The sequence below is a fragment of the Gilbertella persicaria genome (genome assembly GCF_025201335.1).
Source record: "Gilbertella persicaria strain CBS 190.32 chromosome Unknown B0P05scaffold_55, whole genome shotgun sequence".
In the NCBI taxonomy this organism is placed as follows: Eukaryota; Fungi; Mucoromycota; class Mucoromycetes; order Mucorales; family Choanephoraceae; genus Gilbertella; species Gilbertella persicaria.
Window position 1 is genome coordinate 63,504 of NW_026252016.1, and position 14,482 is coordinate 77,985.

Here is a 14,482-nt window from a genome sequence, read left to right on the forward strand (position 1 = left end):
GGCTCGTCTTCCAAACTTAGAAGTGCTTAAAATGGAGCACTGTAATCTATCAGACTATGGAAATCATCAAGTAATTAACAGAAGAAACAACGTTTTGATTGATATGCTGTGTACTAATTTCACGAAAATTTTGTATGATACTGATATATGCAACATTACTCATTGTTTTTACTTGAGAATCAGTGCGATAAAAAAAAAGAAAAGTATTTTCAATGTGACAAAGACTCTATTAAACCAGCATTTTGCAGTGAATACAAAAAATCATTCATGGACAGAGACATCATGACTCTTCATATAAAATGCAAACACATAGGTCTGTTTACTTTGTGCTCTTATTGTGGTATTTAAAAAATACGACATCCCATCAACTTTCGATTTATTTATTGCTTTAACACGAAATAAACCAAGTGCTCTCTTTTTTAGTACAAGCTTATGAGTTAACTAAAGATGTTTTCAACACTTTTAGGGTTTCTTTCAAAATCATGTTCGTCTCTGCCTCTAGCTCAATGACTTTTTCTTGAATTTTGACTGATTTTTTCATCTCCTCAAGTAACTCTGTTTCCAGCTTGAGCTGTTCTACTTTCAATTTGAGTTTTTCCTTTCCATATTGAGCTCTTTTCGAAAAAGCATTTTCATCTAGATATTCATTTTCAGCTTTCATGACATGTAAAAATATAAGGCCAGCCAAAGTATTTAGCAGAAAAGCACCTGTAACGCCAAAAATATACTTGATGGGTTTTCTAAGCATGTGGATATAAAAGAAAGAAGCCTACATTTTTTTTAATGATAGACCTTATAAACAAATACCTGTTTATGCTGATTTAACAATAGGGCCAATCATAACAAAAGGTCGGTAGTACAATATGCATATTATTGTTATCGTATGTTCAAATTGATTCTTTCATCTACAGGTTTAAAATCTTGGTCTCACTTTTCTTCTTTTTATTTTTTTTTTTATTTTTTTCTCATGAAATCTTGGAGTAGCTTACCTTCCGAATTATTACAAAACATTCTTCACTTTTTGACGACAAAAGATGTTCTTCAGTGTCAACTTGTTTGCCATAACTGGACAAAAACGGCTCAACAAATCATATATAGAGATGTTAGATTGGAGAGTGAAGCTCAGGTAGCTTTGTTTATCAAGACGATATCCTGTTTAGACTTGTCCTTTGGGAACTATCTTAGAAAACTGTACATTCATTACAACTACCAAGACAACGAATCAAATAACACGTTTGAATATCTTACCAAGTACTGTCCCTACCTTGAAGACTTGGAGTTAACTACCACCAATGAAATGTATTGGAAAAGAATAAAACAAGAACAAGAGAAAGGAACTTGGCCTTATTTAAACACACTCCAATGCCCCTCATCCAAAGCAGAGTTCAAGTCGTATTATGAAACAATTACAGCCATGTGTGTCACCATGAAATCTATTATGTTGTGCGATTATTTCTTTTTCCAATATTCAGCAGAGAGCGTCAAACAATTCAGACGCGCAGAAAAACTTGCATTTATCCGATCAAGTGAACTTTCGTTACAAGAGCTGAATACTGTCATTGATGCCTTACCGTCATTGACGACACTGGTTCTCAAGCTGTATTCTCCCATGTCAGCACAACCTTTAGAACGATACGATATGTCAGCCGTCTTGCCATGCTCGAATTTAACTCGACTTGATGCTTTTATTTTTCTCGGTTCAGAAAATGCGTTCCTGTACATCATGAACAAGTTCCCTGGTTTAAAGCGCTTGGATGTGAATTACCCTAATGCACCGTTAATATCGCCCATGTATCCAGCTTTTAGCTTATCGATTATTGAGCGACTGGCAGACTATTTGAATGGATTAGAGAGTTTTCATATCAGACAAATCAGCTTTGAAAACATGGCAGACTTTGTGCTTGTGGCAGCGAAAAAGATGTGCAAAAAAAGGCTGCAGGTGGATATCGCTATTGACATACAATCTAACCAAATCAAGCTGACCAATCTTGACATATCTTGTAAACACAAAGATCAAGCAGGTGAACCAAGCATGAATCTACTTGTAAGAAACAAGAACCGTGTGCTTCCTCTCTCAACAGTCCTTGATAAATTTGGTACGCTGATAAAGAACTTGACAATTTACAACCGGGGTGCACCTTCCATCTTCTTTGTTGAAAAAGGAACCAACCATCTATGTATTCCACACAGACATTATCTTAGTGACATTTTTGAGGGATGTCCCAACATGACAGAACTAAAGCTCAGTGAAGCCAGGCTAATAGGATCTGATCTCAAAGACACAATCGTTACTTCTGTACATACCCTTATTTTAAACAAATGTGTTTATTCTCCCTCCGTCTTGCGACAGCTATCGACTCAATTGGCCTTTTTGAAAAAGATGGAAGTCTCTTGTTCAGAAATCATTGATCCAAACACATTGTTGCCTTTATCTACAGCTTCGCATTTCTTTTTCGATATGCCATACACCTCGTTTGATACGTTTGAGTTTACCAGACTCAGTGTTCATGCAAAACACAAGTACATATTCTTAAAACTCTCGACAGTTCATGGCGAATCTTTTCACAAGTTCAACAAGAAGGATGGATTTTCAGCTACAGAACAGGAATATGAACAATCAATCGGTAATCATTCAGTCCATACGCTTCATATCGTATGCAAAGAGATTAAATATGTACAGCTGTCTGATTTTGGACACCATGTTTATCATAAAGTTGTGCAATAAATCATCTTATTCAATATAATATGCGAGAAATTTATGCAAAATAGAAAAAAAAAACCATAAATTAAAAACCAATTTACGCTTCAGAAATACTCTCCGTTACTGCTAGATAGTATCAGACATGTTCCCCAAGAGGAATCATTCTTCACTTTTCAGCCTTTTGCATATCTCCAATCACTGTAAATGCACAGTTTACAACTCTAAGCACTAGATTGTATAAAACAATTCTTTATTTCTAACAAATCAGGATTTGCAGCAAAGGTATTGAACATTGACAGGGTTTGTAAGACAAGGAAGATCAAAAACTCTTGCCCATCCAGTACCAAATTCTGCTCTACAAGGATCTTGAATAAAAACAGTAGATTTGGAATAGCAGACAGGCATAAGTCGACAACTCACAAGTTGTTGATATTCAGCAGGTTCAATATCGGCAATAACTGATTGATATGAATATCCAACATAACATCAAATGATTTGTACTTACCAGAAGAAGAAGAAGAAGAAGAAGAAACAGCAGAAGCAAGTCGACTGATAGCAGCTGCTTGAGCACTAGTGGCAATAGCTAAACCAATATAGAGAATATGGGTAAATTGAACCATCTTGAATTAAAAGTAAAGAAAAGGAAGGCGAATGTTTTAAAATGGACAAAGCATCCACTAAATATAGCAAGGCGCCCACTTGCAAATGTTGCTGTGAGATTGTCAAAACAATCATGCATGCTAAATATTGTGGGAGTAAAGCATCAATTTAGGATGCATTTATGAAAAACAGCTCATAATTGTGTGTTCGTACAGCCCAACATCAGTTGAGAAAATATTCCGTGTAGACATGCCTTATTTTATGGGTTTAACAAGACATTCTTATAGCTAACTAGACTTCAATCAAATATACTTTTTGTTAAAATGTCCCGAGCGTAAACAAAAAAAAAACTTATTCTCAAAAGGAGAACACTATTTTATCTCCTTGATTACTGTAGGCAGAGTATAACTTTCTCTTTGTTGAAATTCGTTTATTTTTTCCCTTTTTGGTATATATGTCTCTTTTTTTACACATCAAAGTCTAATAATTGAAACGAAGTTCTTTCGCGACTACATAGAAAGAGAGTCAATCATCATACACATCATCCACAAAATAACTTACTTGTGAATAGCAACCACGCATTTACTTTTATCAAACGTCACCCACCATACACCTTTGACATCTGTCACTAAATCATACAAATATCTACCTGTCTTGATATCCCACATTTTCAATCCACCTTCAGACCCTGAAATCACCTTTTCTTCATCATGTTTAAAACAAGTAATAGCACCTTCATGTCCATGTTTCCCCGCTAGCACATGCTGACACACACCTGTAGTAGGATCCCAAACACGCAAAGTGCGATCAGCGGAAGCAGATACCAAATGATTTGGTGTCAAACCTAACAAGCCCACTAAGACACTATGTCCATCTAATTTATGCAAACATTCGCCTGTCACTAAATCCCATACATAGACCACTTGATCCATACTCCCACTCATGCATTGTTGTCGAATAGGATCAATCACAACAGAATATACATTACTTGTATGACCCTCCATACGATGTACCATTCGACCTGTGCTTAAGTCCCAAACAGCCACTGTATTATCGTAGCTTCCACTGACTAATGTATTTCCATGCGCTGCAATGGACCGCACTGAATGTGAATGACCAATCAACAAATACTTGAACCAAGGACTACTTCCCTCAGCCACAAAGGGTTCTTCTTGCTCTTCTTCTACATCTGGTAGTGTCCAAACACGTATACTGAAATCACGCGAACCAGTAACAATCAGTGGCTGACTGGGTTGCAATCGGCCTTGGATCATGACAGGCTCCACAATCTGTAGACAACGCACAGTAGAGGTATGTCCCTTAAAAATATGGGTGCATTTCCGTTTCTTGATGTTCCAGACACGCACTGTGCGATCAATGGATCCACTCACAAGTGTGTTGTTGAGATATTGAAGTGCCCATACGCCACCTGCATGTCCTTGTAACTGAACATAAGGAGATGTAGGGTCTTGCGTATCATAAATATTGATCATGGCATCTGTTGCACCCGAGACAATCTTCTCTTGGTCGAACTGGAGACATGTCACAATATGATTACTGTGACCTTCAAATTCGACTCGTTTAAATTGACCCTTTTTCCAATTCATCTTGAGTGTGTATTGATGTCGATAATGCGATTTGAGTTGCTTGGCTGAAAGAGATGTGGCAGGTATCTCAAAACCATCATTTTGTAATAGACGGTACCAAGTGTTTTTATCGCCATCAATGATTAATTGCCATGTTTTGCTGACAGACGAAGCGATGCAGAGTGACTGAACATCGAGATAGCCAATCACTTGAATCTTGAGCTCGTACGGTAGAGAAACAAGAAAATCTCGCTTAAGAATAGGCATCACAAGTGAGTTGACATATTGAAGTGTACTTTTGTTGGATCGTTGAAGGAGATCGAATAATGTGCTTGATTGGATATGTGGTGGTAAACAGTCATAGGCTTTCACGAAGTGCGGTAATTGTTCGACCGCATGGATGGTTTTCGTTGTTACTATGGTCTATATAGAGGGAGGGGGGATTCAATTTAGTAACGGGGTTTCTATGGTTACACTTACTTGTTCTGGTGCTTGTTCTTGAGATGAAAGAGGTATCAGAGATTGGTATACAGAGTCACTGTTGTTAGTGTCAGGATGAGTAGTAAAGGTGTTGTTTGGCTGAAATGTCATGTTGTGAGTCGAGGGATCTTCTGGTGGCTGTTGGTTTGGCATATATATATAATTATATATATGCAAGGAAAAAGAAGAAGAGAAAATAGATAGAAAAAAAAAGGGCAACTGCATCTCATTATTATGCCAATACCAAGTCACGTAAAGAGTTTCACAGAGGATTGTCCCCCCTTTTTTCTTTTTTCTTTGTTTTTTTTTCATACGAAATAAATGAATCAAAATATAGCCCGTGTTTATGCTACTGCTTGTCTTGATAGGTCTACTGACTATTATGAATATGAATGCTTACAAGTAACTTGGGGGTAAAAAAACTCACTATCTTATAAAGAAAGAATATATTGATATGAGATTAGTCATCAAGATGATTATGAAATATGTAGAAAAGTAGGCAGAGGTAAATACTCTGAAGTATTTGAAGGACTTCATACACCCACAAATCAACAATGCATCATCAAGGTCTTGAAGCCAGTCAAGAAAATGAAAATTAAGCGTGAAATCAAAATCCTGCAAAACTTGGCGGGTGGAACGAATATTATTCAACTGTTAGATATTGTGAGGGATCCTCAAGTAAGCACTGTTTCAATATATGTTGTGTTGATCGTTTGAATGTAGTCAAGAATACCTTCACTTGTGATGGAATATGTCCATAATACAGAATTCAAAATACTTTACCCAAAATTCACTGATTATGATGTACGATATTACATGTATGAACTATTAAAGGCTTTGGATTACTGTCACTCGCATGGCATTATGCATCGAGATGTCAAACCTCATAATGTCATGATTGATCATGAAAAACGTCAAGTAATTCTATTCATTAGTTTATACATATATGCTCATTGAAATTAGCTACGTTTGATTGATTGGGGATTAGCCGATTTTTATTTGCCTAATACAGAATATAATGTTCGTGTTGCTTCTCGTTGCTACAAAGGACCTGAACTCTTGGTAGACTTGAGACTCTATAATTACAGTCTGGATATGTGGAGTTATGGTGCCATGTTGGCTGGGATGGTGTTCAGAAAAGACCCATTTTTTAATGGACAAGATAACTATGATCAGTTAAGAGTGATTACAAAAGTATTGGGAACACCTTTGCTTGAAACATATCTCGATAAATACCAAGTGACGCTAAGTCATCATTACGATGGATTGATTCGAACGTAAGTCATTCTGTAACCGGGGTTAATAATCATGTATCTAGTTGTGAAGCTGTGCCTTGGTCTAAATTTGTAGGCCCACATAATAAGCGTTACATGTCAAATGAACTATTCGACTTTTTAAGCAAACTATTAAGATATGATCATCAAGAGAGATTAACAGCACAAGAAGCCATGTCACATTCATTTTTTGGTAAGCATGTCTATACCAAATACTTCAACTTATTGTTACTAGACATGATTCGAAAAGACAAGGTGTAATAAAATTCTATTTACAGTATTATATATATAAAAAGTGGTATCATTCGTATTCTCTAAAATACACATTCAGGATCATGTAATTTCAATAAGTCTGTATCTTTGGATTCAACCTTCGTTTCAGTACACACAACATCCAGAGGTAATCCAGAAGCAGTCATCAAATGAGCAGCTACGCCTTCAGGTCCTTTGTTTTCATGCTTGAGCACATCAATGGCATAACCAACAATCAACAATCCCGGAGGACGACTTCCACCACAACTTTCCAAGACATGTTCAATCGTGGCCAATTGACCCCATATCACACGTTGATCTTTACAACTGGCTCTTTCTACAATAGCGCAAGGGATATCAGGAGGATACTGTTGTGTGGTGATCAAATCGTGTGTTAAGGCACCTAAGCGATGAATAGCCATCAAAAACACATCCGTACGATGTTTATCAAAGGTCGGTAAAGGAGCAGACGAGTTACGAGCACCTGTGCCTGTGGTCACCAAGAACTGAGACGCAACACCACGATGGGTCAAGGGAATACCAGCCACTAAACCAGCAGCGACTGTGGACGAAATACCAGGAATTACACGAGGCACAATCCCATGTTGACGGAAAAACAAGACTTCTTCACCACCACGACCAAACAAATAAGGGTCTCCTTGTTTAAGACGGACCACATGCTTGCCTTGTTTGATGGCCTTTAAGGCAATTTCGTTAAATTCTTGTTGAGCAGCATCTGCATTCCCGGGGAATTTACGAGCAATCTTGAGTTCACATTGGACCAGGGCGACGATTTCTGCAGGCACGATTTTATCTGACAAGACCAGATCTGCTTCTTGAATGGCTTTGTGAGCGGCTAAGGTCAGTAGGTCAGGATGACCTGTGCCTGAACCAACCAAGGCTAAGCTGCCCCATGTTTTAGGTCCATGACTTGATGTGTCTGTATCTAAACTTTCATAACCTTCATCTTGATGATATGTTTCGAGTAATTCTTCCATGTCTTGATCTGATAATTGAGCCAGTCGATCCATACTCCAATACTCACAAATTTGAGCAAGCCAAGTCATGCGACGTATGCTAGAAGCGGAGCTTGGATCCGAAGCACGGACTTTTTTGCGCAACATGCCCATACGGTCAATGGCTTCACCTAAATGAGGAGGCAAACTGGCAGCCACATGGCGACGAATACGGCTTGAGAGTTTGGATGCTTGACCATTCGTAGACACTGCAATTTGAAGCGATTGGTCTCGATATGTGGATGTCATAAAGAAGTCGGATAATTCGCTGCAATCAGTAACATTGACAGGTACATGGGATGCACGAAATGTTTGCACCATGGATTCAAGTGTGTCTTGAGCATAGTTACAAATAAAGCCTAAATCAAATCGAATGCGGTCAAGTAAGTCAGATTGAAATGAAGAGCCAAGTAAAATGGCTTGGTGATGGTTGATTCTGTATTCAAGTTCGGGACACATGCGTGCTGGATTGGCAATCAAATAGACAGTGGCATCTGCTTCAAGACAAGACAAGACTCGGTTAGCAGCAATCGTATTGTCTCCAATCACAAGGACGTTTTTGTTTTTGCTTTGGAAAGCCAACATAAGTGAAGCACCACCTTGTGGTATAGGCACTCTAGGTTCAAAAGTCATTGTGTAAAGAGAAAGAAAAGAAAAAAGACAAATGAAAAAAATGTAACTGATATTTTTTTTTAAATAGCATAACCACTTGTCAAATCAGAATAACAAGCGATGAGGCAAATTGTGTTGTTTATCACCGAAACTCAGCTTGATTGGTTGAGAATGGCGTATAGCGATGGCGTGCCCGTTATCATCTTTTTCGAGCGCGACTGCTTTTCTGTGTTTATAGACTTTTATAGAGTTATCAATTGTTTGTTAGATAAACTTGTCATATGATTTTATTGTATTATCTTCTTTAAAAGTACAAGATAAGGTATCAAGAATACCCATAATTGAGCTAGATTTAGTATGGAATGATGGAGTTGAATAGGTATCTCAGTTGAGCTACCTTCAAAGGATCCAGTTTGATAGAATTGATGCATAAGTTGATCTTTTTCAACCCATCGTTCTAAATTCCAGTTATGAAACGCTTGTTCGTTTTCATGAGGTATAGCATCTATTTTAAATCGACGGATATGGACATGAATCTTCTTGGGGAAATGGCGAAAGAAAAAGATACTCTGTATTGTATAAACTTTCTCGGGAATATCGTTGCCATGGATACCAGAATAGCCAATTGTAAAATCATACACATCATCTACATTGTCTTTTAAGGCAGCGATACAAAGACGAAGGCCTGTTGATCTTGGTAACAGTGTATATCGGTTATCTTTCTATGAATTCTATCTGATAAGCTCAAGTTATTTTAAAAGGGATTTACCCTATCATTCTTTTCGGCATAAGCTTTGGATCTCAGGCGTGTGGATTCAGACACCACTTTTTAGTATGAGTCACCTGGTCTATCCATACTATTTCTTACCTGTTCCTTCAGGAAACAATACAAGCCACATGGGTTGATTGCTCTTTTTGGATCTTTCTAAATTCTGAACCATGTTGTCTTTATCTAATGCTAGTTTTCGCTTTAAAAATATAAAATCAAAGAACTGCATGCCCTATCATAATACTATGAATGACTGTCACTCTTTTGGACGCTAGCTTACTCTAACATTGAATTAGATACATATGATATGTAAATACAATCACTTACAATCCATAAACAGGTAAATGCTTTAGGCTCGCTTTTAAAATAATCTTGAGTGCACCATGCGCTTTAGCCAAGTAAGCAATACACCAAATATAAATCCAATCTGCATAAATCTAAAAAGGGTGGGTGAGTGAAGATATACCATAGCAACGGTTGCTTACTTGGTGATTAGCTGTAAAAATAGCGCGTTGAGGTAATACGAGTCGAGTATGGCCTTGTTCGTCTTTCTTGACGATAGACCCACAACTAGGATCCACTGTAAATACAATATCAGCAGGAGCAAACCATTGGACAATAGCCACCAAGTTTTGAGACCACATACGCATCGTATAGCCAATAAACATACGATAATAGTCATAAGAAAATGGATAGATACATAATGAAAATAGTTGTGTCAAAACAACCGTAGTTGACTGAAAAAATAAACCAAAATTAACAACAAGTATTTGAAAGAGTGTCTTTATCATTGAAATAGAAGAAAAAAGAAGAAAATAAAAATGAGTGTGTGGGACAGAAATTTATTGAGCAAAAACTTCACCACCTTGTTCACCAACAAAAGCACTAATTTTCTTGACTTGATTGTCCCATTCTTCAAGCTTACGTCTCATACCATCAATTTGGTCCTTGTCAAGCACACGGGGTTGAACCCAAGTAACAACGACCATTTGATCCACTTGGTCAATGGATCCACGAATAAGATTCAAAGACAATGCCTTCATCACCAAATGCTCTACTTCATCAACAGACAGACGTGTTTCTGCAGCAATTTCTGAAAAGGGGATCGAGCGATTGTCTGTTGAACGCTTAAAGATGGCTTCAATCAAAGACATTAAGCAAATCTTTCTTCTAAGACCAGCTTGGTTTTTTTCAAGTAAAGGTTGTTTGTTGAAATGAGGCACCAAGGCTTCAAATTTACCAATATCGCCTGAATTGAAAGCGAATAAAAGAGAACGGAGCCAGTCATGTTCAGTACCAGTAAGGGAATCCAGGATAGGGTGCATCAACTATTATATACATTATTCTTTCTATACATGGCTTGTATATACACTTACCAATTCACCAAAGTTATAAATCATATCACCCAATAAAGCAGAAAGTGAGAGATCATAAGCTCTTTCCATACGATCCATCACACTCAATTCTTCTACATCAACACAGGCCAAATACAACAAGGCACTCTTATAATATTGAGCATAATCAGCCTTGACTTTATAATATTCTGCACTGACACGGTAGAAACTAGCATAGATAATGGTCTCTACACTATCAAATCCATCTAGAATTTTCTCTGATTCGTCAATAGCCTTTTTAACTTGTTCTGTCTGATTTAACTTTAGCTTGAATTGTGCTGACTCCATCAGGGCAAGGACATAGACATCTTTAGTTTCAGGTGTATCTACTTTAGTGATAATGCCATCTAAAAAGCTAACAGATTCATTCGCATCTGTTCAAGTTTAGCCATCGCCTCTTATTTATTATATGTTCTTACCAGAGAATTGCTTGGCTACTTGAAGTGCAATAGTAACAAGGGATAACTTGTTAATCTTATCTTCCCATTCAGCAACAAAGTTTTGAAACAAAGACACTTGAAGAGCATTAGATTCAGGTTCCTTGAAGAAGTCCAATATTAAAAGTGTCAATTGATGCCATAACCTATCAACCAATGTCAGCAAAGAGATAAACAATAGACGCGTATAAATAATGCTGCTATTACTTTCTCTCGTAAAGATCCTCAAAGTTGGAATAATAGTGTTGGAATTGAGAAGGTACTTTTTGTCTTTCTTCAGAGAGGAATTTAGGAACATCAAAATCAACTTCCATAGATTGTGCCATTGTTCTTATACGTGTAATAGAAAAAAAAAAAGGTAAAAGGGATTGCGTGTCGTTTCTTTTTTCTTTTTCGCTAGCCAATAAAGTTTAGGCGGAGATACAATTGAGTTGACAGTTTTAATACGCTACTGATAGAATATTGTCATTGATCAATATGAATTATAATAAAACAGGTTTCTTATGCGCCACACCTTCTCTTCCTCTTAGGAAGCTCTTCTAACGGGTATATATCGACCGGAATTAACAGATTATTAGGTAGAAAGAGAAGGTGGTCCATAAGTTAATGGTGAAATGTAGAAGAAATAATAGTTATTGCACGATTTAGGATTACTTGTATTATTTAAAATCTGTCAAAGGCCAAGAAAAAAAAGATGTTATTCAAATATTGATAATTTCTGTTCCTGAGTAGAACATGATTATTATTGTTATTGTTATTATTTTGGACATGTCTTGTGAAGAGGAACACAGACTATGCAAGCTATTAGGTTTTAAGAGACTTCTACTCTTAACACTGTTTTCGCTGCTTCTTATTTTCTTTCCATTGAATAGGTCTCTCTAGTTTCAATCTATTGCTGTAGGAGCCTGAGCCTTAGTGCTTGATATATTTTTTTATGAATTGATATCATTTGATGAAAAATGAAGCTAGAGCTATGGAAATGACACCACAAGGCTCGCTCTCACATGGCTACAATATATTTGTATTTATTTTTTTTTTTTTTGAAGGGGGAGGGGTACACTGACAGGTGTGCTGAAATAGCAAGTATGTCAATTGTGAACCAAAATAAATTGTACATAGAAAAAAATTGCAGTTCGCTAGTTTTTTTTTTTTTTTTTTTTTTTTTTTTTTTTTTTTTTCATGTGGGATAACTACTAATGATTGTGCTTAAATATGGCAATGTAAGACGTCTAGATGTAATGACAATAACAGTGTAAGGTTCATCAATCCTAATAAAAACGAGTTGCAGTTGATTGTAGTTGGTTAGTCACTCGGTCTTCTCTTTTTGCTTGATCTTGATAGGTGATATGAACTATGAGAAAGCCACGATCTCGGAGGGTTGCATTGTTGACGGTGCATTGAACTGTTTGCTGATAAAATACTATCTTCTGCTTTTCTTACGTTTCCAAGTATGATGTTCTGTTTGTATTATTTAGAAGAGAAACTAAACACTTTGTTTTTACCTTAATTTGAATAAGCTTGGATATGAAGACAGGCAACAGATGTAATTCATAGACGTTTCTACATAAAGTTAAACTTGAGAGCTTAATCAAGCGGTAAGTCTGAGGAGAAGGCATATCCATCATGAACGTGTATAAGTTCTCTCCTTGGCATAGTAATCCGCATAGCTCTGGTTGGGGTGTTCTTTTCTGCACTATGTCATTGTACATCAGTTTCATTTGTTTTCCTAGTTTGACCAAGTCGGATTCAACACTCGAGTTATATGACTTTGGCTTAAATTCTGCAACAACAACAACAAGCTTGATATTAATGCAACGAGTAGAAACTTGAAAGTCTGGTTTAAAAGACAAATCTTGATTTAATGCGCCATTTGCCCTATGAAAATGCATTAAATAGGTCTATTTTAAAGCTGTTAACATAGTTACCATCGGACTCCGAATCTCTCATTTGTGCTGAAGATTGATTGTAAGATGGGTGCTAGATAATGATGTACGTAGGAGTCTTCAACCGAGCAATCATCTGATCCGGCAACAAGCACAGGTAATCTAAGTGAATATATGTTACTAAAACACATTGGCGTTTATGTATATTTACAACTGTGTCAAACTATGGGCCACATGAAGATCAACTTCATTATTCTGTTGAATGGCTTGACATAAGAAATTACTACACAATTTCAACGTTGACATAAGATCATTAGGTGGATCCTTTATATGGATAAGGTCATTAATTATCTATATAATCCTAACTTACTTCAATAACCTCAAGGCACCAAGCATGAGCTTTGTTTGGCTTAGGAGGGCGATAAGAGTTAAAGTCGATATCAGACATAATCAGTTTATGTAGGTCTACTCCAAAGTATTTGGTTACAGATTTATCAATCTTTTCATCAAATATATATATGTCATTCAATGCTCTATAAAATGAAATGTTTATGCTCAAGTATTTTTTTTTCTCTCTCTCTACTTACAGTAATCTGATATCTGAAAGACTAGATGGATTCTTTTTTAAACCTAACGTATTTTCTTTCATTGATTTGCATTTATCAGACACATTGAAATTCTCAACAATCCAATCATCGTCATCATCATCGTCTTGTTTATCTGTTTCTTCAGAGAAGTCATCATGGTAGAGAAAATAGCCAGCTTTTCGCTGAAGATGGTGGTTCAAAGTCAGATCTGATGGAAAATCTTCAATTTCGCCATTTTCTTGATCATTATCTTCTTGCTCTTCCAACTAAAAACATAAATATATGGCATTTAATGCTTTATGAATTTTCTCGCTTACAGTTTCGTATGACTTTGAGCCTGACACTAATTCATCATAATACTCATCGTTACACTGTGATGTTATTAGAGTTGCATTTCTGAATCCTTGTTTTCTGTTGTATTTTCTCAGTTCCTGCGTTCGAAATTTTGTGATCTTTAAGGCGAAATTCTTATCAAACAGACTTTTGATATGATCTTGCTTTAAATAATGACTACATTTCAAGCTATATGAGGCTAGCGCAATATTGTTTTTCGTTTTTTGATGTATTGATTCCAAAGAGGTAACAATACTATTAAAGACTTCTGTACTTTCAAGCGTATCGTGATAACATTTAATAGACTCAGCAATCAGTTTAGTCACTTCAGACCATTGAGTTGTTGGTAGATTGTTGAATACTTTATCAATCATCAATGAACTGCATTGTTTCTCTGTCAATTTGAATCTTCTGATTGTCTTTTCCGGATTAGGTCTTCTTATTATTGAATTACTACGCTCTGTTTTTCTTTTAGGCATAGTATATTTTATCAAAGTGAAAAGAAAAAAAAAGGTCAATTCTTGATGCATTAATTTATATGCACAAACATTCACAAAG

At 36.5% G+C, this 14,482-nt stretch overlaps 10 protein-coding genes across 10 annotated transcripts; 2 read left to right on the top strand and 8 right to left on the bottom strand.

Moving 5' to 3' along the window:
- Window positions 1–264: 264 nt before the first annotated feature.
- B0P05DRAFT_559656 (uncharacterized protein) lies at window positions 265–964 on the bottom strand. The gene has a single exon (XM_051580294.1). The coding sequence runs from the start codon at window positions 746–748 to the stop codon at window positions 431–433; it is 318 nt and encodes a 105-aa protein (XP_051430610.1). The 5' UTR covers window positions 749–964; the 3' UTR covers window positions 265–430.
- Window positions 946–2,809, top strand: B0P05DRAFT_559658 (uncharacterized protein). The gene has a single exon (XM_051580295.1). The coding sequence runs from the start codon at window positions 968–970 to the stop codon at window positions 2,723–2,725; it is 1,758 nt and encodes a 585-aa protein (XP_051430611.1). The 5' UTR covers window positions 946–967; the 3' UTR covers window positions 2,726–2,809.
- An 81-nt stretch (window positions 2,810–2,890) lies between these two features.
- On the bottom strand, window positions 2,891–3,604 carry B0P05DRAFT_600004 (uncharacterized protein). The gene is made up of 2 exons (XM_051583217.1): window positions 3,207–3,604; window positions 2,891–3,159 (listed from the first exon to the last, which is right to left on the bottom strand). Exons 1-2 carry the CDS (start codon window positions 3,319–3,321, stop codon window positions 2,966–2,968), a joined length of 309 nt encoding a protein of 102 aa, XP_051430612.1. The 5' UTR covers window positions 3,322–3,604; the 3' UTR covers window positions 2,891–2,965.
- Window positions 3,605–3,710: 106 nt separating this feature from the next.
- Window positions 3,711–5,580, bottom strand: B0P05DRAFT_559660 (WD40-repeat-containing domain protein). Its single transcript, XM_051580296.1, has 3 exons — window positions 5,368–5,580; window positions 3,863–5,310; window positions 3,711–3,810 (listed from the first exon to the last, which is right to left on the bottom strand). Exons 1-3 carry the CDS (start codon window positions 5,518–5,520, stop codon window positions 3,768–3,770), a joined length of 1,644 nt encoding a protein of 547 aa, XP_051430613.1. The 5' UTR covers window positions 5,521–5,580; the 3' UTR covers window positions 3,711–3,767.
- A 108-nt stretch (window positions 5,581–5,688) lies between these two features.
- B0P05DRAFT_591240 (casein kinase II subunit alpha) lies at window positions 5,689–6,902 on the top strand (the record flags this gene model as incomplete). The annotated part of the gene is made up of 6 exons (XM_051582880.1): window positions 5,689–5,780; window positions 5,832–6,045; window positions 6,091–6,285; window positions 6,331–6,644; window positions 6,686–6,834; window positions 6,877–6,902. The coding sequence occupies 6 exons, from the start codon at window positions 5,689–5,691 to the stop codon at window positions 6,900–6,902; spliced, it is 990 nt and encodes a 329-aa protein (XP_051430614.1).
- A 53-nt stretch (window positions 6,903–6,955) lies between these two features.
- Window positions 6,956–8,542, bottom strand: B0P05DRAFT_581590 (tetrapyrrole methylase; the record flags this gene model as incomplete). The annotated part of the gene is made up of 2 exons (XM_051582116.1): window positions 6,956–7,012; window positions 7,034–8,542. The coding sequence occupies 2 exons, from the start codon at window positions 8,540–8,542 to the stop codon at window positions 6,956–6,958; spliced, it is 1,566 nt and encodes a 521-aa protein (XP_051430615.1).
- A 236-nt stretch (window positions 8,543–8,778) lies between these two features.
- On the bottom strand, window positions 8,779–9,695 carry B0P05DRAFT_559674 (uncharacterized protein). The gene is made up of 3 exons (XM_051580297.1): window positions 9,390–9,695; window positions 9,291–9,346; window positions 8,779–9,243 (listed from the first exon to the last, which is right to left on the bottom strand). The coding sequence occupies exons 1-3, from the start codon at window positions 9,517–9,519 to the stop codon at window positions 8,809–8,811; spliced, it is 621 nt and encodes a 206-aa protein (XP_051430616.1). The 5' UTR covers window positions 9,520–9,695; the 3' UTR covers window positions 8,779–8,808.
- Window positions 9,696–9,705: 10 nt separating this feature from the next.
- Window positions 9,706–10,086, bottom strand: B0P05DRAFT_559678 (uncharacterized protein). The gene has a single exon (XM_051580298.1). The coding sequence runs from the start codon at window positions 10,079–10,081 to the stop codon at window positions 9,728–9,730; it is 354 nt and encodes a 117-aa protein (XP_051430617.1). The 5' UTR covers window positions 10,082–10,086; the 3' UTR covers window positions 9,706–9,727.
- Window positions 10,058–11,478, bottom strand: B0P05DRAFT_559681 (uncharacterized protein). Its single transcript, XM_051580299.1, has 4 exons — window positions 11,329–11,478; window positions 11,104–11,267; window positions 10,667–11,058; window positions 10,058–10,618 (listed from the first exon to the last, which is right to left on the bottom strand). The coding sequence occupies exons 1-4, from the start codon at window positions 11,445–11,447 to the stop codon at window positions 10,133–10,135; spliced, it is 1,161 nt and encodes a 386-aa protein (XP_051430618.1). The 5' UTR covers window positions 11,448–11,478; the 3' UTR covers window positions 10,058–10,132.
- Window positions 11,479–12,299: 821 nt separating this feature from the next.
- B0P05DRAFT_498570 (uncharacterized protein) lies at window positions 12,300–14,413 on the bottom strand. The gene is made up of 7 exons (XM_051575412.1): window positions 13,909–14,413; window positions 13,592–13,857; window positions 13,375–13,537; window positions 13,216–13,328; window positions 13,047–13,166; window positions 12,624–12,996; window positions 12,300–12,579 (listed from the first exon to the last, which is right to left on the bottom strand). Exons 1-7 carry the CDS (start codon window positions 14,401–14,403, stop codon window positions 12,424–12,426), a joined length of 1,686 nt encoding a protein of 561 aa, XP_051430619.1. The 5' UTR covers window positions 14,404–14,413; the 3' UTR covers window positions 12,300–12,423.
- Between the last annotated feature and the right edge of the window lie 69 nt (window positions 14,414–14,482).

Excerpts from the sequence above, each read along its gene's own strand:
- B0P05DRAFT_559678 (XM_051580298.1), bottom strand. The coding sequence starts at position 10,081 with ATGATAAAGACACTCTTTCAAATACTTGTTGTTAATTTTGGTTTATTT.
- B0P05DRAFT_559658 (XM_051580295.1), top strand. The coding sequence starts at position 968 with ATGAAATCTTGGAGTAGCTTACCTTCCGAATTATTACAAAACATTCTT.
- B0P05DRAFT_498570 (XM_051575412.1), bottom strand. The coding sequence starts at position 14,403 with ATGCCTAAAAGAAAAACAGAGCGTAGTAATTCAATAATAAGAAGACCT. Across the intron at positions 13,538-13,591 it reads CTTTCAGATATCAGATTACT|AGCATTGAATGACATATATA; the intron begins GTAAGTAGAGAG and ends TTCATTTTATAG. Across the intron at positions 12,997-13,046 it reads GAGAGATTCGGAGTCCGATG|GGCAAATGGCGCATTAAATC; the intron begins GTAACTATGTTA and ends GCATTTTCATAG.
- B0P05DRAFT_559681 (XM_051580299.1), bottom strand. The coding sequence starts at position 11,447 with ATGGCACAATCTATGGAAGTTGATTTTGATGTTCCTAAATTCCTCTCT. Across the intron at positions 11,268-11,328 it reads GAGGATCTTTACGAGAGAAA|GTTATGGCATCAATTGACAC; the intron begins GTAATAGCAGCA and ends ATTGGTTGATAG. Across the intron at positions 11,059-11,103 it reads AGTAGCCAAGCAATTCTCTG|ATGCGAATGAATCTGTTAGC; the intron begins GTAAGAACATAT and ends AAACTTGAACAG.
- B0P05DRAFT_559674 (XM_051580297.1), bottom strand. The coding sequence starts at position 9,519 with ATGCAGTTCTTTGATTTTATATTTTTAAAGCGAAAACTAGCATTAGAT. Across the intron at positions 9,347-9,389 it reads ATTGTTTCCTGAAGGAACAG|TGGTGTCTGAATCCACACGC; the intron begins GTAAGAAATAGT and ends CATACTAAAAAG. Across the intron at positions 9,244-9,290 it reads ATGCCGAAAAGAATGATAGG|AAAGATAACCGATATACACT; the intron begins GTAAATCCCTTT and ends TAGAATTCATAG.
- B0P05DRAFT_559656 (XM_051580294.1), bottom strand. The coding sequence starts at position 748 with ATGCTTAGAAAACCCATCAAGTATATTTTTGGCGTTACAGGTGCTTTT.
- B0P05DRAFT_559660 (XM_051580296.1), bottom strand. The coding sequence starts at position 5,520 with ATGCCAAACCAACAGCCACCAGAAGATCCCTCGACTCACAACATGACA. Across the intron at positions 5,311-5,367 it reads AAGAACAAGCACCAGAACAA|ACCATAGTAACAACGAAAAC; the intron begins GTAAGTGTAACC and ends CCCTCTATATAG. Across the intron at positions 3,811-3,862 it reads TGCGTGGTTGCTATTCACAA|TCGCGAAAGAACTTCGTTTC; the intron begins GTAAGTTATTTT and ends CTTTCTATGTAG.
- B0P05DRAFT_600004 (XM_051583217.1), bottom strand. The coding sequence starts at position 3,321 with ATGGTTCAATTTACCCATATTCTCTATATTGGTTTAGCTATTGCCACT. Across the intron at positions 3,160-3,206 it reads TTCTTCTTCTTCTTCTTCTG|TTATTGCCGATATTGAACCT; the intron begins GTAAGTACAAAT and ends CATATCAATCAG.